The sequence below is a fragment of the Heptranchias perlo genome, chromosome 3, assembly GCF_035084215.1.
Source record: "Heptranchias perlo isolate sHepPer1 chromosome 3, sHepPer1.hap1, whole genome shotgun sequence".
NCBI lineage: Eukaryota > Metazoa > Chordata > Chondrichthyes > Hexanchiformes > Hexanchidae > Heptranchias > Heptranchias perlo.
In genome coordinates this window covers 13325542-13346883 of record NC_090327.1, presented here as the reverse complement: position 1 = coordinate 13346883, position 21342 = coordinate 13325542, and the positions used below count along the sequence as shown (strand labels likewise).

The window sequence follows — 21342 nt, the reverse complement described above, 5'->3', positions numbered from 1 at the left end:
GAGTTGCAGATTTCCACTACCCTTTGTATGAAGAAGTGATCCCATTTTTAAATGGACTAGCTCTGATTTTAAGATTATTCCCACTTGTTATGGATTGCCCTACCAGAGGAGATAGTTTCTCTGTATCTACCGTATCGAATCCCTTAATCATTTTAAATACCTCTATTAGATCACCCCTCAATCTTCTAAACTCAAGGGAATACAAGCCATGTATATGCAACATGTCCACATAATATAACTCTTTAAGCCCTGGTATCGTTCTGGTGAATCTGCGCTGTAACCCTTCCAAGGCTAATATATCTTTCCTGAGGTTTGGTAACTCAAAACTGAACGCAGTACTCCAGATGGGGTATGACTAAGGCTCTGTACAACTGTGGCATCACTTCCTCAGTTTTGAATTCCAGACCCCTTGAGATAAAGACCAACATTCCGTTAGCCTTTTTTATTACTTTTTGTACCTGTCTACTAGCTTTTAGTGATTTGTGCACTGGACACCTAAATCCCTTTGCTCCTCCACAGCTCCTAGTCTCACCATTTATAAAAAAAAATTCTGATTTGTCTTTCTCAGATCCAAAGTGAATGACTTCACACTTCCCCATGTTCATGAATTCTATCTGCTGTAGTTTTGCCCACTCACTTGTATGTTATGTGTATGGTGTCTTAACTCATAAGGGATCCTTTTAATATTTTTTGCAACTAATCTGCCATGAGTGTGTACAGTAATATATGATGCATGTACTTGCAGTTTGCAGCTGTGTCAAAATATAAGATTCAATTTTTATTCCAAAGACACTGTGAGTGAGGAAGTACAAAGTAGTTTGTGCCGTAAACCTTTTACGTCAATGTTCAGTGTAGCTTTTGTCAATGCTAACCACATAAATTTGACCAGTTGGCTTAAGTGAGGAAATGGACCAATTGAGTTGCTGCTGAGCTATACAGATTAAGAAGGTTGCAGTCTGTGTTAAGTTATCTGATTTTAGCTGGAGTAGCAGTGGGAGCTGCTGATATCTGTGGATGTGTGCTCTCAGCATAAGTCACAGTATAAGGAAAATTGTAGGAAAAAATACTGATCTGACAAGGTCTGAAAGCGAAAGCTGCTTTCCTGCTTGAATCTAAACCTTCCAAAAAAGAAATTGGAGTGTAATAAGCTTCACTAAGAATTGAGAAAATAAGTGTATTGTTGCAGTATGTACACTATGGGCACTAAAAGCTACTACAGCATTTGCAGTACTTCACTGGCAGCCTCCATGGACAGAAGTTGAGAACTATAAACACTACAGTGCTGAGCAGACCTGAAAGTTTTACCTTGAGATGTGAACAGTTGACAGTGTTTAGTACAATCTGAAAATAATTTTAAAATAATATATTAAATGATTTATTGTCACGTACTGTGAAGTGCAAAGACACTTCAGATTCAAAGGTAAGGGCAGTGTCATATATTCTACATGCAGTCATGCATCGCTCTTCTTTTAAAACTACGTTGATTCCATTGTATTACTATATATGTGCTTCTCCTAACAGGGTTCACTTCCCAACACATGTGGTCATTTCTGGCAAATGGTATGGGAACAAAAAAGCAGAGCCGTTGTGATGCTGAATCGTGTCATTGAAAAGGGATCAGTAAGTGAAATATTATCGACTTTAATGTTTGTAGCTTGATTTTAACTTCATGAATTTGGAGTTAACTCGCCAACAAAAAAATACAACTAGTAACTTAGAATTAATGGTGCCTGGAAATGGTAAATTGCCATTCAAGTAATAAGCTGTGAACAGAGGAGGTTCTTTCCTTCCTACTCTAGTTAAACTGACCAAGCTAATTGGCCTGGTGATGCATTGTATTGGTGTTCAAGACTTCCTATGTGTTCGGAAGCAGAGACCCCACATGATTTCCTGATCTCATTCACCCCATCTGGAGGAGGCACTGAGTAGAGTTATGACTACTCCCCTTGAAAAGCATCATTTGCAGTGATGTTGTACATCTTCTATTGGTTGATAGTATTGGTATAGACCTGATGACAGGATGCCTGCTTCCCCTTTCAGTCAGGAAAATAGTGTGACATATGTGGGGTTTTTTGTCTAACCAGATGTTTGATACGTGAAAACCCATGACCATGTTGCAGATTCTCTGAAGAAAGCTACTGACAAATCTATACCCGTAGAATTTTTGTTTGCCCAATACAAAATACATACTGACTTCCCATAAGGGCACAGCCTACTTACCTAAATCCAGAGAGCTTTAAGTGCACATTGGCAGAGTCACGGCTTTGGGACCCTCAAGTGTGCGCAGAGGTTCTGCTGAAGTTTTAAGCGGTTACAACCATGCAGCTTACCTATACAGGGCACTGGTAAATTTTCCTGCTGCATGTCCAGCTAGTATGTTCTTGCCCGTTAAGGTATTGGCTTGCAAGGCAATCTGGAGCCTAGTGTGAAAAATCCTATTTTGTGGTGATCGAACCACGTGGTGGAGGGCGAGAATTTAGGAAAATGATTTATGATTTCTTTTTTAAAAAAATGTTAGCAATGCCGTCCAAATATAATTTGCTACCTGCAATTTAAGCTAAACTGGAAAAAGTTCTTCAGAATGAATGTACTCACAATTGACTTGTTTCCCACACTCGCCCCCACCCAGCATTCTCTCCTTTCCTAACGGCATTGATTCATGCTGGGATATGGTTCCGTGGGGAGCCGCCTACCCTCCATTACCTCACTCAAGTGGCCATTCATCATGTCTGACCCTTAGATAAGCCATCATGCTAATACAGTATTACTATGCAAAGGATAATATTGAAGACATTAAATCAATCTGCTTAGGGATAAAATTATCCTCTAATCAAATTTTCTAACTTCCGCTTCTGTGGGACTCTGTCAAGTAAAATACTGGGTAATAGCGGAATGTAATTTCATTAATGAACCTTCACCCTATAAACTATTTACAGCTTTTGTTTTAGTGAGCTTGTGTGTTTTTTAGTCTCTCCTGGAAAACAAAACTGTAAATATTTTTTTTTGCATTGCAGGTAAAATGTGAAAAGTATTGGCCAAGCAAGGAAGAGGAAGTAATGTCGTTTGAAGACACTGACTTCTGCTTAAGATTGTTGTCTGACGATGTTAAATCATACTACACTGTGCGGCAGCTGCAGTTGCAAAAAACCTCTGTAAGGGGACATATAATTGAAATTGACACAGTTCTACAAATGCACTAGTAGTGATGCTTGGACCTACTTTATAGGGCTGATTTCCCCCCACCCTGACACAAATCAGTCAGAATGCAACCTGTATTTCCAATTTCAGGCCATTACCGTAGGCCTGTTGCTTATTTGGCTCAGGCCTGCTACTTGTAGCACCTTGCACCTAGATGTGGGGTGGGGAAGAAAATGGTTTCAGGGCCTTCTGGCTGCTATTGAAAAATAATGGCCAGAAAGCATCCTTTCCAGTTCCCATCTTGAAAGAAAAAGGAAAATGATTTCAGCTTCCATGGCTTTGAGCCTGCCACTCCTAGATCCTTCAATCTGATGGGACCTGGGCACAATGTCTAAGGCCCACTAATTATAGGCACCAAGTCCATTCAGGCTTCTGACAAGTGGAGATACAGGAAAGCGAGGTGAGGTGATGTCACTCCCACTTCATTTTCATGACCTTTGCAACTGGAGTAGGCACAAATGTTCAATCAACTAGCCTGCCTTTCAGCAAAACCTTGGAAATAAAGGTGGAAATTGCAGGAACTCTGGCACAAATCTTCCAGAAATCACTGCATAGCGGAGAGGTGCCTGAGGACTGGAGAAAAGCAGATGTTACTCCTATTTTTAAAACAGGTAGCAAAAGTGGAAACTACAGACCAATGAGTTTGATGTTCATTGTGGGTAAAGTTATGGAAATCATTTTTAAAAATAAGATCATGGAGCAGCTGGATAGAAATAAAACATAGACGATATGGGTTCATACTGAGATATTTCAACGTAAGGCACTATATAAATGCAAATACTACTTTACTTATATATTAATGAATGGGTATTATGATACTGTGATCATCGAATCATAGAAAATTTACGGCACAGAAGGAGGCCATTCGGCCCATCGTGTCTGCGCCAGCTGAGAAATGAGCCACTCAGCCTAATCCCACTTTCTGGCATTTGGCCTGTAAACCTGCAGGTCATGGCTCTTCAAGTGCACATCCAGGTAATTTTTAAATGAGTTGAACGTTTCTGCCTCTACCACCCTCTCAGGCAATGAGTTCCAGACCCCCACCACCCTTTGGGTGAAAAAAAAATTCCTTATTTCCACTCTAATCCTTCTATCAATCACTTTAAATCTATGCCCCCTGGTTATTGACCCCTCCGCTAAGAGAAATAGGTCCTTCCTAACCACTCTATCTAGGCCCCTCATAATTTTGTATACCTCAATCAAATCACCCCTTAGCCTCCTCTGTTCCAAGGAAAACAACCCCAGCCTATCCAATCTGTCATCATAGCTAAAATTCTCCAGTCCTGGCAACATCCTTGTAAATCTCCTTTGCACCCTTTCAAGTGCAATTACATCCTTCCTGTAATGTAGTGACCAGAGCTCTGCGCAGTATTCAAGCTGTAGCCTAACTAGTGTTTTATACAATTCCAACATAACATCCCTGCTTTTATATTCTATGCCTCGGCTAATAAAGGAAAGCATTCCATATGCCTTCTTAACCACCTTATCTATCTATCCTGCTACCTTCAGGGATCTGTGGATATGCACTCCAAGGTCCCTCACTTCCTCTACACCTCTCAGTATCCTTCCATTTATTGTGTATTCCCTTGCCTTGTTTGCTCTCCCCAAATGCATTACCTCACACTCCTCCGGATTGAACCCCATTTGCCACTTTTCTGCCCATCTGACCAGTCCAATGATATATTATAATATATTATTATGATTATTATAAGATGTTAAGGGGAACAGAAAGGGTGGATAGAGAGAAACTATTTCCGCTGGTTGGGGATTCTAGGAGTAGGGGGCACAGTCTAAAAATTAGAGCCAGACCTTTCAGGAGTGAGATTAGAAAACATTTCTACACACAAAGGGTGGTAGAAGTTTGGAACTCTCTTCCGCAAACGGCAATTGATACTAGCTCAATTGCTAAATTTAAATCTGAGATAGATAGCTTCTTGGCAACCAAAGGTATTAAAGGATATGGGCCAAAGGCAGGTATATGGAGTTAGATCACAGATCAGCCATGATCTTATCAAATGGCGGAGCAGGCACGAGGGGCTGAATAGCCTACTCCTGTTCCTATATCTTTCTGCAGTCTACAGCTTTCCTCCTCACTACCAACCACACAGCCTATCTTTGTGTCATCTGCAAATTTCTTAATCATGCCCCCCATGTTACGTCCAAATCGTTAATGTATACCACAAAAAGCAAAGGACCTAGCACAGAGCCCTGCGGCACCCCACTGGAAACAGCCTTCCAGTTGCAAAAACACCCTTGACCATTACGATCTAATAAAGGTTCTATCAATTTGTATTGGATTCAGTTATTGGAAGACTTTTTTCTGAAACTCATTGAATAGGACTCATCAGATGTCTAAAACTTAAGTATATGTTCTCTTTAAAAAAATGAAATCCCCAGAATGTAATACCTTTCTGAACATTAATTAAAGAGAATCTTGATTCTAGGTAATGGTCCCAAAGAAAGTGGAAATTTTATGGGTTGAGTTATTTTCTTTTTTTGTTACATTTAAAAATTCTTGATCTTTTAGGAGTTTTTATATAGCTTGAAAATGGTGAACTGTATATTTGGAAATGCGTTACTCGAGTTTTTAAATGTTGTTAGCAACAATTTAACTTGTGTTTCTTGTTCTTATTTTGTCTCAATAGACTGGAGAGACCAGAGAGATCTTTCACTTCCATTATACTACTTGGCCTGATTTTGGAGTACCAGAATCCCCTGCTTCATTCCTTAATTTTCTGTTAAAAGTCAGAGAGTCTGGCTCCTTGAATTCTGAGTGTGGACCTGCCGTAGTTCACTGTAGTGCAGGCATTGGACGATCTGGTACCTTCTCACTAGTAGATACCTGTCTACTTTTGGTGAGTAATCATGTAAGAACTTTGAGTTATTGAAAATACCATGTTGTTCCCCCTCCTCTTTAGATATAAATTAAATCTATGCCAGATGCCTATATCCTACAATTCATTATAGCATTATTGTGCATGCCATGTAATGCCCAATTATAATGCCTAAGGCTGATTAATGCTCAGGCAGTAGAACAAGTTACCCATCAAATTTGGAAAGGTGCTGCTAAAATGACTTGGTGGAGTTCAGCTCAAGTTGACTTTCCAGCAAGATAAACTCCGTGAGTCAACTTTCTATAGCTGATTATGTGAACAAATGATCATCTTCCAGGCCCTTGACAACGCAGTTCTCAGCTTGTCACTAGGAGATGTGTAAGATTGTCTTAGGACAACTCCCTGTGATTTTCCTTTATCCTGTGGGCAGGCAACTGGCCCTGCTCACTATACCCCCACTCACTCCCACGCAGAAATCTGAATGTAGCTTAGAGGGTATTGAACCTCTGTCAACCACTGCTATGCCAAGGCATGCTGGTACTTCAATAGTTTGCACCATCATGGTGCCTGAAACAGTCATTATGACAATAAACAAACACTTTTTTAAACTACTTACGTTATGTCTAGGGACTAAATTGTCTGCTGAGCAGGATATTTTTCTTCTAGATGGAGAAACGCAAAGATCCTTCTCCTGTGGACATCAGACAAGTACTATTAGAAATGAGGAAGTATCGTATGGGACTTATACAGACTCCAGATCAGTTGAGATTTTCATACATGGCGGTTATAGAGGGAGCAAAATATATCATGGGAGATTCATCTGTACAGGTAAAAATTAAATGCTTAATTCTGCACTGTGACATTGCTGACTGCAACTGACTTTCCCAGAATAGGATTTCATCTTCTCCAAGGAGAAAGCTGGTGTGAAGGGTGCTTGAGGAGGAACAGCAGTCGCAGGAAGAAGAAACTCTTCCTCATCACTGTTACATTCAGGGAATTAATTGGTCATCTTTTCATGATGGTAACTTCCATATAGCTTCACAGCTGATCTTCATATCCCAAAGAACTTGGCCAGCAGCAAGTTGGCTTGCAAATAAGAATGTTATTCTACCAGACTTATTGATTAGTGCAGCTGCAGCACAGGCATCTCTGGTAGCTGTGGGCAGTGCCCAGGCTGGTCTGGACATTAACAAAATGACAAACAATTGTAAAAGCCCATCATAGAGTCTCCTGATGTGGCCCTGATAGGAAGTAAAAGTGCTACTTGGCTTGAATTTTCTTCCTGGTAATTTCTCCCATGTGGGTATTAGTTTCACATTTTTTTAAAAAAAGAACCTTACCAAAGATTCCCCGCCCCGGTGCTATTTAATTCTTCTTCATTGACCACTTTTTTATTTCCTTGCTAAGTGCTCCAAGGAATTTGTTACTTGGCTTCCATACAAGTACAAGTTCTTCTTGATCAGAAATAGAACTTGGAGGCATAAACCTGTCAGTGGGGACTAGATTCTTTCCATTGTGCTCCAGATAACTCTGCAAGCCTGTAGGGTGAACCTAGTGAGCAAGCAACAAGAAGCTTACCACTGCTCTGTGCTGATATGGAGAATGGTTTTGGTTGGTTGAACTCCAGCAGTAACACTTGGCCCTGTAAACCTGTGCCTGTGCTCTCCTGACTGGTCAGTTTGGTGTGTCCCTAGAGGGAAAGAATGTGCAATCGATATCAGGCAGACCGAAACTCCATCTGTGTGGATCTAGTAATAGATTGGTTTGGTAATGGGTTTCCACCTACGTCAGGCATCTGGCTGACCAAAAAAAAGTGCTTTTAAAAAATTTGTTCATGGGATGTGGGCGTCGCTGGCGATGCCGGCATTTATTGCCCATCCCTAATTGCCCTTGAGAAGGTGGTGGTGAGCCGCCACCTTGAACCGCTGCAGTCCGTGTGGTGAAGGTTCTCCCACAGTGCTGTTAGGAAGGGAGTTCCAGGATTTTGACCCAGCGACGATGAAGGAACGGCGATATATTTCCAAGTCGGGATGGTGTGTCACTTGGAGCGGAACGTGCAGGTGGTGTTGTTCCCATGTGCCTGCTGCTTTTGTCTTTCTAGGTGGTAGAAGTCGCGGGTTTGGGAGGTGCTGTCGAAGAAGCCGTGGCGAGTTTCTGCAGTGCATCCTGTGGATGGTACACATTGCAGCCACTGTGCGCCTGTGGTGAAGGGAGTGAATGTTTAGGGTGGTGGATGGGGTGCCAATCAAGCGGGCTGCTTTGTCCTGGATGGTATTGAGCTTCTTGAGTGTTGTTGGAGCTGCACTCATCCAAGCAAGTGGAGAGTATTCCATCACACTCCTGACTTGTGCCTTGTAGATAGTGGAAAGGCTTTGGGGATTCAGGAGGTGAGCCACTCGCTGCAGAATACCCGGCTTCTGACCTGCTCTTGTAGCCACAGTATTTATATGGCTGGTCCAGTTAAGTTTCTGGTCAGTGGTGACCCCCAGGATATTGATGGTGGGGGATTCGGCGATGGTTGCTGTTGAATGTTAAGGGGAGGTGGTTAGACTCTCTCTTGTTGGAGATGGTCATTACCTGGCACTTGTCTGGCGTGCATGTTACTTGCCACTTATGAGCCCAAGCCTGGATGTTGTCCAGGTCTTGCTGCATGCGGGCTTGGACTGCTTCATTATTTGAGGGGTTGTGAATGGAACTGAACACTGCAATCATCAGCGAACATCCCCATTTCTGACCTTATGATGGAGGGAAGGTCATTGATGAAGCAGCTGAAGATGGTTGGGCCTCGGACACTGCCTTGAGGAACTCCTGCAGCAATGCCCTGGGGCTGAGATGATTGGCCTCCAACAACCACTACCATCTTCTTTTGTGCTAGGTGTGCCTCCAGCCACTGGAGAGTTTCCCCCCTGATTCGCATTGACTTCAGTTTACTAGGGCTCCTTGGTGCCACACTCTGTCAAATGCTGCCTTGATGTCAAGGGCAGTCACTCTCAACTCACCACTGGAATTCAGCTCTTTTGTCCATGTTTGGACCAAGGCTGTAATGAGGTCTGGAGCCGAGTGGTCCTGGCGGAACCCAAACTGAGCATCGGTGAGCAGGTTATTGGTGAGTGAGTTTTTTTTTTATTCGTTCATGGGATGTGGGCGTCGCTGGCGAGGCCGGCATTTATTGCCCATCCCTAATTGCCCTTGAGAAGGTGGTGGTGAGCCGCCTTCTTGAACCGCTGCAGTCCGTGTGGTGACAGTTCTCCCACAGTGCTGTTCGGAAGGGAGTTCCGGTGCCTAGTGGTCCGATGCCGGGTGGTCCGTCCGGTTTTATTCTTATTATGACTTTTTGTAGTGAGATTTTACAACTGAGTGGCTTGCTAGGCCATTTCAGAGGGCAATTAAGAATCAACCACATTGCTATGGGTCTGGAGTCACATATAGGCCAGACCGGCAGGTTTCCTTCCCTAAAGGACATTAGTGAACCAGATGGGTTTTTACGACAATCCGGTAGTTTCATGGCCACCATTACTGATACTAGTATTTTAATTCCAGGTTTTTATTTAATTAATTGAATTGAATTTGCATCTGCCGTGGCGGGATTTGAATTCATGACTCTGGATTTTAGTCTAGGCCTCTGGATTACTAGTCCAGTAACATAACCACTATACTACCGTCCCCTTGATAGCACTGTGCCACTTGATAGCACTGTCGATGACACCTTCCATCACTTTGCTGATGATTGAGAGTAGATTGTTGGGGTGGTAATTGGCCGGATTAGATTTGTCCTCCTTTTTGTAGACAGGACATACCTGGGCAATTTTCCACATTGTCGGGTAGATGCCAGTGTTGTAGCTGTACTGGAACAGCTTGGCTAGAGGCGCAGCTAGTTCTGGAGTCTTCAGCACTGCAGCCAGGATGTTGTCGGGGCCGATAGCCTTTGTTGTATCCAGTGCACTCAGCCGTTTCTTGATATCACATGGAGTGAATCAAATTGGCTGAAGACTGGTTTCTGTGATGGTGGGGATATCGAGAGGAGGCTGAGCTGGATCATCCACTCGGCATTTCTGGTTGAAGATGGTTGCTGTCTCTGGAAGGCAAGAGTGATAGATTTTGAGAGCTGTATGAAGCATTTTTTTCACTATTGTGTGTTGTTTGAAGGGGTATAAGTTTAACAAATCACTATACAATTAATAGGTACTTTATTTAAATATCAAATTGTTTTTAAAAAAAAATATTCAAAATGTAAGCTTTTTTGCCAATTTGTAACAGCACTGGGATATTATTAGAATTTAATCTACAGCATATTTTTAAGAGATTGACATTGGGATCTTAATATTAGTAACTCTATCACCAACAATGTTAATTAAAACATCCAGGTCTTCTAAAGAACAGATGGCCCTATGAATTTCCCTGGTTGGATTTATGACCTGGCTTTGATATTCCAAATATACAATGTATATGTGTTGAATAATATCAAGTGCATTTTAAGCTGGGAAATCCCCTCACTTGTTTTTATTCTTGTTACTGGTTGTCCAGCAACTCTGAAAACACAGATTTTTCTGCTTGGCTTGAGTAATTGGTTTGCAAAGAGTTGTCTGGTTTATAATTGTTATATAAGCTTCTGGTGGTAAGAGATTTAATTGGTAACTTATATCCTGCATGATAATGTGAGATTGAAAATGTCATCTACAAAGGCCATCAACAACAACAACAACTTGCATTTATATAGTGTCTTTAAAGTAGTAAACATCCCAAAGCGATTTTCAAACTAAATTTGAGCCACATAAGGAGATATTAGAACAGGAAAGAGGTATGTTTTAAGGAGCGTCTTAAAGGAGGAGAGAGAGGTAGAGAGGTGGAGAGATTTAGGGAGGGAATTCCAGGGCGTAGGGCCTAGGCAGCTGAAGGCATGGCCTCCAATGGTGGCCCGAACAATATTGCCAGAGCCTCCTTGGCACTCCAATGCTGAACAAATCTTCAGTCTTATATAGTTGCTGGTGGATATCTAATTTAAAATTTTCTTATTTGGTGGAGAAGGTGAAAATTATTTTGCTTATTCTGCTTGCAAAGGCAATTCAATTTGTGTTTTGCATCCCCTTTCTTTTCAACCTGCCATTGGTGCTCGAGCATTCAGCCACATTGGTTGTGCTCTCTCCCTTTGCCTCTCCACTTCCCTCAGCACTGTGGAAAGCCTTCTCAAAGCCTATTTTTTTGACCAAACTTTCAGGCATCCTCCTAATCTCTCCCTCCATTCCCTTACTCCCTAAGTTCCTTGGGATGTTTTCTATGTTAAACGTGCTACATAAATGCAAACTGTTAGGAACATAGGAACAGGAGTAGTCCATTCAGCTCCTTGTCTGTTCCACCATTCAGTTAGATCGTGGCTGGTCTGTACCTCGACTCCATTTTCTGCTGTTGCTCCATATCCCTTGATACCCCTCCCTAACAAAAATCTAGCAATCTCAGTCTTGAAAATTTGAATTGACCCAGCATCCACAGCCTTTTGGAGGAGAGAACTCCTGATTTCACTTTTAAATGGTTTAGCTCTAATTTTAAGATTATACCCCCTTTTTTCCATTTCCCCCACCAGAGAAAATAGTTTCTCTGTTTCTACCCCATCAAATTCCTTTATCATTTTAAATTCCTTGATTAGATCACCCATCAACGTTCTAAACTCAAGGGAATACAAACCAAGTTTATGCAACCTGTCCTCATACCTGCCTTTTAAGCCCCGGTATTATTCTGGTGAATCTGCGCTATACCCCATCCAAGACCAATGTGCCCTCCCTGAGACCAATATATCTTTCTACGGTGCCCAAAACTGAACGGAACACTCCAGATGGAGTCTGACCAATGCTCTGCACAACTGAAGCATCACTTCCTCACTTTTGAATTTCAACCCCCTTGAGATAGAGGCCAATATTCCATTAGCCTTTTTGATTACATTTTATGCCTGTGCACTAGCTTTTAGTGATTTGTATAAATGAACACCTAAATCCATTTGCTTCTCCACAGCTCCTAGTCTCTCACCATTAATAAATTCCATTTTGTCTTTCTCTGATCCAAAGGGGAGGACCTCACACTTCCACATTGAACTCCATCTGCCAAAGTTTTGCCCACTCACTTAGCTTGCCTGTTTATTAAGTGAAGGGTTGTAGTTTTGTTCAGTGCTAATTGTAAGAGCACAATACATTTGTCCTTTAACATTACCAATCTAAATGTTTCATCCATACATATTTAACATCTACATCAAAAACACATTTCTAATGCAGAGTAATAATTTTATTTGCTTTATAGTTGTCACTCATTCCAGTCAATTTTTCTTCACTGAAGAATCACTGTAATTCTCTCCCTGCAAGGATAGCTCTGTGGTGTTCCTTTATTTCCAGTTTATTTGGTCCAGCTTATGCTTTTTTTCTTTTTCAATCTTGTTTTAATAAAAACTTTATTTGTACCTCCTTTACAGCCTTTTTAAAAAAAAATCCGTCTATATTTATTTGCTGCCTTGCCACTCTGTGATCCATATGACAGACTCCCTTCTAGGTGACAGAGTCTGCAGGTGGTTGAAAACATTTTGAAGAAATTACAATGATGTGTATGTAAAGTAATGGGGGTGAAGCAGGATTACTGACCAATGTAGGGCCTGAGAAGGGAATGTGATGCTACAGAATGGCATTACTGTGCATGACAAAAGTAGTGGCAAAGTTGATCATCCATATAGGATTCTATGTTAATTGCTCCCTGCTCAACATATAAACAAGTGAACTACCCCATTCGTCTGCTTGGGAACTGGCTCTGGTAAAAATATAAGGAAGCATGAAACAAGAAAAGCCCATTCTCATCAAACCTACTTCTTCTGCAGACCATGTACATCGATCTTATTGTGGATTTTACCCCACATGTTTGATCTATTTGCCATAATATCTCCCTCACAGGTTTGCAGATAATGGAAAGTTGTCACTGGTTTACTAGTTAAAGCTTACATAAATCTTAACACAGCTTGCTTCTGGATTATTTCTAAAGTAACTTTAGAAAATAAGCCGTAAAACTTTGTTTTTATTGTCTTTGAATTTTATCTTTGTTGATGCCAATGACACTGTTTCGCAACATGAAAGGTCATTATCCAACAAGAACCTCTTCATTTCTAGGGTCTATTTGGTGCAGCATCGTAAAACCAAAACATATAGGTCAGTTTGTAGAACCTGTTTTTGACCAATCAGATATCTAGTTTTAATCTTTTGTGATCCAAAACATATCTGAGAATTTCCTTCCTATCTTTAAAGTGCTACTTTTAAAGTTTCAATGGGTTAGTGATTTATAAGATTTAAAAAATTGAGTTCCTTTGATTCATACTTAGTGTGCTCAAAGAAATATATGACGCTTTGTTACAAAATATTATCTCTTGGGGTGGGTCAGGTAAATGAGATCTTCGGATAAATGATATAGTGGAAATATTAGGTTGTTTGAGAAACTAATACTGTAACAGGGAAACAGTAGGGCTGGTATTGTGAAAGGATCCAACCAATAGGCCAAAGAACCAGCTTATTCTAAACCTGTATTGTGATTTTGTGATCTATTGGATAATTACATTTATGAAAAATATGCAGTTTTGTCATGGATGAGAAGATCGTCAAGACAGTTCAGGCGTATCCAGTTGTAAGCTGAACAGGCATTTGTTTTTTAAAAAAAAGATTTGAGGTTGTTGCTATGGTTTTTCACTTGCTGCAACTTGCTTTTTTTCGTGTGGTGCTGTAATCTTACGGGAACAGAAAAAGGTTTTAATTGTTGTTCTGTACGTTAACAGAAAAGGTGGAAAGAGCTTTCTAATGAAGACCAGGATCCTATAACAGACCACGCACCTCCACCTCCCCAACCTCCAAAACGCGCTGTTCCACGGCATAATGAAAATAGGGCCCCTCATTTATCAGTGGAGGAAACAACAGATGCAGAAATGAACACGCCCATGGAAGAAGCTTTTGGCAAAGTACAAGAAAACACAGACAGCAAAACAAAGTATGTAAAGTGAGATTATGTTTTAAAAATTAAATCAATTACCCAGTACTTTTTCTTCCACCTAGTGTCCCAGGCTTTACACTTTGGACTCTGACTTGGGGCACACACCCCTGTCATCCATGCTAGTGTTGCCTGTGGCGATATTTCTTCTATTATTTTTATGCTTCCTCTTATTGATTTAATTTCTTTGCCTTGATATTTCCCAGATAAGATCGGCAACCTAATTGCGCTTGATTTAATGCAAATGCCTGAGGTTAAGATTTGAAACTTGGTCCCCTGTTTGTAATGTAGCACTGTAATGCATTGTGCTATTTATATTTGGTAAAAATAATCTATTTCTGCCATCCAACACCATATTTTTTCCCCTTCAGCTAGGAGAATGGGAAGATTTATGTTATGGTATCCATGTACTTGATTAGCCAAAAGGAGTGTTTTTTTTTCTCTTGACTAACCCTTGGGAGATGGGGGCCTCATTTATGACAAAATGCTTTATCTGGTGGCTTGACCAATATTTTTCTAATAATAAATCCATGTTTTGGAGGACAATTCAATAAGAATAACGGTACTGTAACTGGAATTTTAGTATATCACTATTAGACTTACTGGATAACTTTTATTAGATGCCCTTTGTGATACTAAATTCACACAGGGTAGTGCTGATGAGATTTTGGGGGGAGGGAATAGAGGAAGCCACTGGGCAGCTTCAATAGTGTTTTAAAAAATGTTTCTTAACATTATAAAATTTTGATTTAGTGTTGTTCCTCGGTAGTCCTGTAGATTGATTATATACGTCTTCTATATAAGTTAACAACATGGGTCTGTTGGTAGTACTCTTGTTTTGAGTAAGTAGATTGTGGGTTCAAACCTCATTCTGGGATTTAAGCACATACTGCATGGAATATTAACCTAGATTATTAAGGCACTGTATTGTCAGAGACATTGGGCTCGAATTTACCAGGCCTGCGGGTTCCCAGCGGGTGGTCCTCCGGGAGCGTGGTCAACACGCTCGGCGAAATTAGTGGGTTGCCCGTGCGATCGTAGCAGGCAACACACTAATAGGAATCAATTACCTGCTCCTCCGGGGTCCACGCTGCTGGTCTGCGCGTCGGGCGGGCTGCGCATGCGCAGTACGATCTGTCAGCTGGAGGCTCTCTAGTTAAAGGGGCAGTCCTCCACTGACAGATGCTGCAACCAATGGAACAAATTGCAGCATGGAGCAGCCCAGGGGGAAGGCTGCTCCCAGTTTAATGATGCCTCATCCCACGTATCATCAGATGGGGTGAGGAGGAGGGGGAGGACACAGATCTTCCCCCCGGCGGGCGGGAGGAAGCGGCCTGCCTCTGCCACCAAGAAGGCCTGGCTCGAGGTGGCAGAGGGGGTCACCTGCGCCACCAACATATGGCCCACCTGCATACAGTGCAGGAGGCGCTGCAATGACCGCAGTAGGTCAGCCACAGTGAGAACACAAAGTCTTTCCCCTACACTCCGTCTGCCACAACACTGCCCCCACCCCACATCTCCTTCGGCACCGCCAACACTACTCTGTCACATCACCCCTCATACCCACTCAAACCCCATCCTCATCTTACCTCCACCTACTCACCTCGCCAGTACTCATCCTGCCACTAACACGCAACCCAATCCTCATACAATCTCATTGCTCCATCCCATACTCACCCTCTCGTGCATCTCCCTCACGGCCAGCCTCACTCAACCTGCCACCACCTGTGCTGCAGCCACAGGGCATGCATCACATATGTGCAGTAGGCAGCGTAAGGCAAACGTGAGCATGAAGGGGGTGCACAAGGGTGTCTGAGGGTTTGTCCTGGGTGTTACCTATATTGAATTTCAGAGCAACAAACAGCACACATTATATTGACACCACCACTGCCATGTCTCCGCGAATCCTGTCCGTTGTGTCCAATAATGCCCGCTCCTGGGTATCACTATGAGGACCCACCACTGATGCCACCCATCGTGTTACTGCAGAGTAGGTGCAGGTGTATTTGCAGGGCTCTTCCGCGCAGACGACTGAGAGACATCGGCGGTGTAGCCGGCTGCACCCTGGAAGGATGCGGAGGAGAAGTTGTGGAGGGCAGTGGTGACTTTGACAGCGACAGGTAAGCAGTTGGTGCTGGGGCCAGCCAGGAGCAGCTCGGCATGAAGGAGCCTGCAGATCTCCACGACTACATGTCGAGCAAATCTGCGCCTCCCTGTGCACTGCTGCTCAGAGAGGTCCGGGGAGCTGCGCCTCGGTCTGTGGACCCTGTGGCGAGGGTAGTGCCCTCTGCGATGCGTCTCTCCCTGCGGTAGCCCTCCCTCCTGCTGTGCAGGTGGGCGTGCAACAACACCGTGTTGGGGGGCTCCACGTCTCTGCGGCGGACGGCGTGGACTGCGAGGCTGCTGGGGCTGGTCATGCTGTTCGTCCTCCGAGGGTGTCCACGCACCACCCAACTGGCAGGTGTTGGTCTGAGGGGTTGTGCAGGGTAGGTGGGTGGTTCCTCGGACTGGGGCTGCGGTTTCGTGTCGGTCTGTCCTCTGGCTTGGAGGGGGGTGGTGGAGGGCAGGGGTTGCACTATGTGACGCGGTGGCCTCCTGCGTGGGTGAGGGCTCTCCCCCGTGGAGTGCACCTTGGCACCTGCCACAGGCTGCTGGCTGCAACACGCCTGGTTGGAGAGAGACTGTTTCCCCCAGTGTGTGAAACTCACTGCCTTGAACCTAAAATCCCACACTTCCTCTTTTGACAGCTGCTTCAGCTCATTAACTGACCTCAACAAGCAAGGTAAGTACACTCAAGTGGAACCCCGCTGGCTTTAATTGCCTGCGGGATTCCCACCAGCGGGGCTTGCGCACGCAGCTCCGCACGTCAGCGCGGTACCCGGAAGTGGCCGGGATTTCGGCGCGATCCGGTCACGTGACCGGATATCGGGATTTTCGGGGCCCCCCCCCCCCCCGCTGGAAACCCGCAGGTAACCCGACGCGAAAATCGAGCCCATTGTCTTTTGGATGTGGCATTAAACCAAGACCCACTCTTGTTCAGATGGATCTAAGAGACTCTGTGTCACTTTTTGAAGAAGAGCAGGGAGTATCCCTGTGACCTGGATGACATTTCTCCCTCAGCCAACACACCAAAAACAGATTACCTGGCAATTCATCATATTGCTGTTTGTGGGACCTTACTGTGTAGAAATCGGCTGCCTTGTTTACCTTTAAAACATCTGTGACTGCCTTTTAAGTTATTAATTGGTTGCAAAGTGCTTTGAATTTCCTAAGGATGTGAAAAGTGCTATATAAATTTAAGTCTGTTCTTATTGAATTACCAGGTGGCATGTAAAATGCAAAATTCGTAACAAGGGTTATAAAGAAATAAACTATCATAATCTATGTAACATATAATCAACAGCCACTGATGTAGCATTCAATGTGTTAAGATGGTGGCCTCAAAAGATCAACCTGCTTGATAGAGTATGATGCAATTCCCCTTCTCATTGCATTCTATTTCCCTTGCATGCATGTTGTATACCGTCACTCATTGCAGGAGGCCACTCCGTCACTTTGGACAAAGTTTGGCCTGCACCACCCTTCTCCTAACCTGTGGCTTCAGCAGACGTAGTGGCAGGTTGCTCTTGTCCACGCCCTGACCAATGAGATGGTTTGCGCGGACGCCCTTTGGGTTTCGGTGCCCGTGAGGGCCCCTCCAAAGACTGCTCCACCTGCACCTGTGCAGGGACAGACTCGGCCACCTGGAGAGGAGGCAGCATTGCGGGTACTGGTCGAGAGGGGGGCAACGGGTGAGGGAGCGCTTTGAGTGGCGTCCCCACTTACATATCCCCTTTCACCATCATCGTTCTCTTGGGCCTTCTGGCATCTCTTCTCCTATCAAGGCAAAACACAGAGAGGAGTGATTGAGTGATGGTTGCATAGTGACCCGCTACATGCATTGGTGTGGATGGGGGTGACCGTGAGGGAGAAGCATGGGAGGGTGCGTGTGAGACATAGCCATGAGATTGTATGAGGATTGGGTTGCATGGTAGTGTTCAAATTGGAACTGGGGCGGTGAGTAAGTGCAGGCAAGGTGAGGATGATGGTTGAGTGGATGTGAGGAGTGATGCGAGAGCGTTGTGGTGGCAGTGTAGAAGGAGATGTGTGGTGGTGGAGGTGATGTGGAAGATGGAGTGTGGGAGAATGCGTAAGTATATGCATTTTGGCTGACCTGGTTAGGTCATTAAAGCGCTTCCTGCACTGGACCCTGGTTCGGGATATGTTACTGCTGCTGCTGACCTTCTCTGCCACCTCGAGCCAGACCTTTTTGGTGGCAGAGGCAGGCCATTTCCTCCCGTCTGCTAGGAAAAGCGTTTCCCTCCTCCTCCTGACCCCATCGAGCAGCACCTGGAGTGAGGAGTCTGAGAACCTTGGAGCGGCCTTGTCTCCTGCTGACAGCCTGTGTTGCGGGTGCTTAGTGCGCCCGCTGCGCAGGCCTGTAACAGGAAACCCGGAGGCACGTGTAAGTACATTCAATTAGGCTGCGATCGCGTGCGGAGCACCCCGATTTCACTGGGCGCGTTACCCACGTGCCTAGTCGACCCCCCCCCCCCCCCCCCCCGCTGCCAATCCGCCTCCCTCCTAATATCGAGCCCCAAGAGTCTGGATAACCTTAAAGTTCTTTGAGATATGTCCAGAACAATTTAGCGAGCATATGCATTGACAACACAACAGTGGTTAGATGCATAACAAGGAGGCATTCAGTCCTGCTCATTCTTTATTGGTGCCATGCATATCTCACAATTATACGTACAAATGAGGGAGGCCATTAGGTTCATCTAGCTTATTGTTTCATCGAGACTTATGGTCCTACGATCGCAATTGCCTCTTGAATTATTGAAGAGTTTTTACCTCCACTGTCCTACCTGTAAGACTATTCCAAGTATCAATCACTGCCTGTGTGCAAAAATGCTTCCTGACATAAGTCTAGAACCTGACTTTTACTAGTTTGAATCTACGTTCACTTGTCCCACTGTCATAATTTAACTTGAAGTCGTCCTCCAAATTAACCTCGTCAAATCCACTTAGTATCATATGGCTCAGGATGCTTCCTAAACAAACTGTCCGTATGAAGTGACTTGCGGTATCTTTGACAGGTGAGGATAGCTGGACACATAACCTCCTTTAATAAGAGACTGCAAGTTTCAAAACCAGGCAGCATTGGCCTTTAATGGCTTATTGATCTCCTGGAAGGAAGTGTTCCTCTTTGTTCATCACCTTTTTTCCCTCAGTGCAGATCTTTCCCAAAATCAGATGGAGAAGATAATTGCAATCCTTACTGGTTGACTAAGATATCTTAGCTGACGTCTTAGTTCTTGGTGTCAGTCGGTTTGTCACGATCTTCCAATTTGGATGGAGGGTTGCATCTGGCACCCTTCCACCTGACAGCCTGGCTGAGGAGAGAATCTGCCTAAAGCAACAGGATTTCCACCAAGCAATAGTGACCATACTGTTGACATCCAATAAACCCTGCACCTTGAAGGCATAATGGAAAAGGTTGCACCATGGATGCTGTGTCACTTCATATGATCTATCAGCAATTCAGTTTGTCACAATCTATCAACAATTTGTATCTATAAATGCTAATCGGAACAAGCACTATCTTCAAGCTCCCTGAAAATCCATGTTGCTGCTATTGATGCCTTTAAAATGCAGCCTTTAAAATGCAATATTTGGTACGAAAGCATCATTCTCAATAAATTGGGATCCAAACTTTTTTTAGTCTACAAGTTCGTGTGGTCTTAAGACTGTGCCAAAATAAGGTCTTATACAGCTGTTGCTGAACTATGCCTTATTTTGGCACAAATGGTAAGGACCTGCATATTTTTAGTGGTGAATCCACTGTAACTTGTTTAGCATATGAGCTGAGTAGTTTCCTATGTCTCAGGAAATCATGTTGGTGATGCTTTCCTGCCACTTTGCAGTCCCTCCATTAACCTGAAGTATAACCCCAAGTGGCCTCGTGGGTAAAAGCAGTGATTTAGTACAATGTCTGAAATTTGATTCTTACCCTGGGCTGAGTTTGTGGATCTTAGCCAGGACGACAGTTAGAGCACTGTAATTGGCTTTAAAACACCTGGGCTTGGGAGGGAAAAATCAGCCCAAGGAGTCATTCTTGATTGTTATCCAGACGTTAAAGTTATTCACTGGTAAGGTACAAGGCACCAGCAAGGTCAAAGTTAACCTTGGATTGACTGTTTTATGGGTCAACATGTAGAGCGGGAATGACCCAAAGATGGGTGCTTTTAATAAATATTACTATGTTAAAAAGGGCTGCAGTGTACCAATGCTGATCTGAAAATGTAAATTCACATGTTTCAGAGGCTGACGGTAGAAACAAAGTGTTCATAAGTGGAGGATGAATGAAGAAGAATGTTTGATTACTGAGGGCCTTCCTCTTCGATTCTCTTTCTGACCTGGCATTTATTTAAGCTACTTATTTTTTGAGAGTTACATTACTGTCACAGTTATGTGTTGGATCTCAATACCATCTTTTCTGGTAAAGGAACTATGATCATGGTTTAAAATGAAGACTTTTATATGTTAGATTGGAGGAAGATCACAACAAAGATGGCTGTACAATTTCCTAAGTTCTTAGAGCGGACATGTTCCTAAGTGAATTTTAAACCTCTCCCCTAAAACCAACAGAGTTATGGTAATTGCTGTTTGTATATGGAGGTAGAAATTCGTTCAAAGAATGACAACGCCCATACCTATGGCAGGTAATCTTGAACTTTCATGAGAGATTTCTTTAATTTCATGATACGCCAAGAGGGCTTGATGAAACACTTTTTTTTTAAAAAAGCAATTTTCAAATCTGAGTGTGCTCCTAATGGAAGTATTCACTTCATAGGAGATGTATAGACAAAAACATCAAAAATAATTGTTTTTACGTTTGTTTTTACTAAAAAAAAAACAACTTTTGTGCAATGGAACTATATGTTTTTTCTTTTTGGTACTGGTTCCATTTTCTTTCCCTTCCTTTCAGACCTTGCATCATCTGTGCGTGACTTGTTCCCAGGCCTCTACAGATGCTGCTCTGAGCTGACCACTAGGAAGTGTAAGATTGGCCTGTTGATGATTTACTCTTTGGAATCCACCCTGCTGCCAATGCAGGGAAGTAATGCTGTCTGCTCAATGCTGCTGTACTCGATGTGGGTGAGATCAGGGTCTCCGTCATAGGTGTGAATCAATGTCCCACAAATCCATGGGCTTCCTCATGCTGCTCATTTGTGCTGTATGTAAGAGAACTACACTGAATAGAATT

General features: G+C 43.4%; 1 protein-coding gene across 4 annotated transcripts in view; it reads left to right on the top strand.

Annotated features, from left to right (window-relative positions):
- The window catches only part of ptpn2b (protein tyrosine phosphatase non-receptor type 2b), an 84035-nt gene that overhangs the window by 45469 nt on the left and 17224 nt on the right, over positions 1-21342 (top strand). For 2 of the 4 annotated variants that reach the window (XM_067978175.1, XM_067978174.1), the window contains exons 4-8: positions 1522-1620; positions 3015-3152; positions 5844-6053; positions 6699-6860; positions 13825-14033. In XM_067978175.1, the coding sequence (XP_067834276.1) occupies positions 1522-1620; positions 3015-3152; positions 5844-6053; positions 6699-6860; positions 13825-14033 (818 nt within the window). Of the gene's footprint in view, positions 1-1521; positions 1621-3014; positions 3153-5843; positions 6054-6698; positions 6861-13824; positions 14034-21063; positions 21317-21342 lie in introns of all 4 variants that reach the window. The other 2 variants (XR_010960059.1, XR_010960058.1) reach the window with 2 other exon arrangements.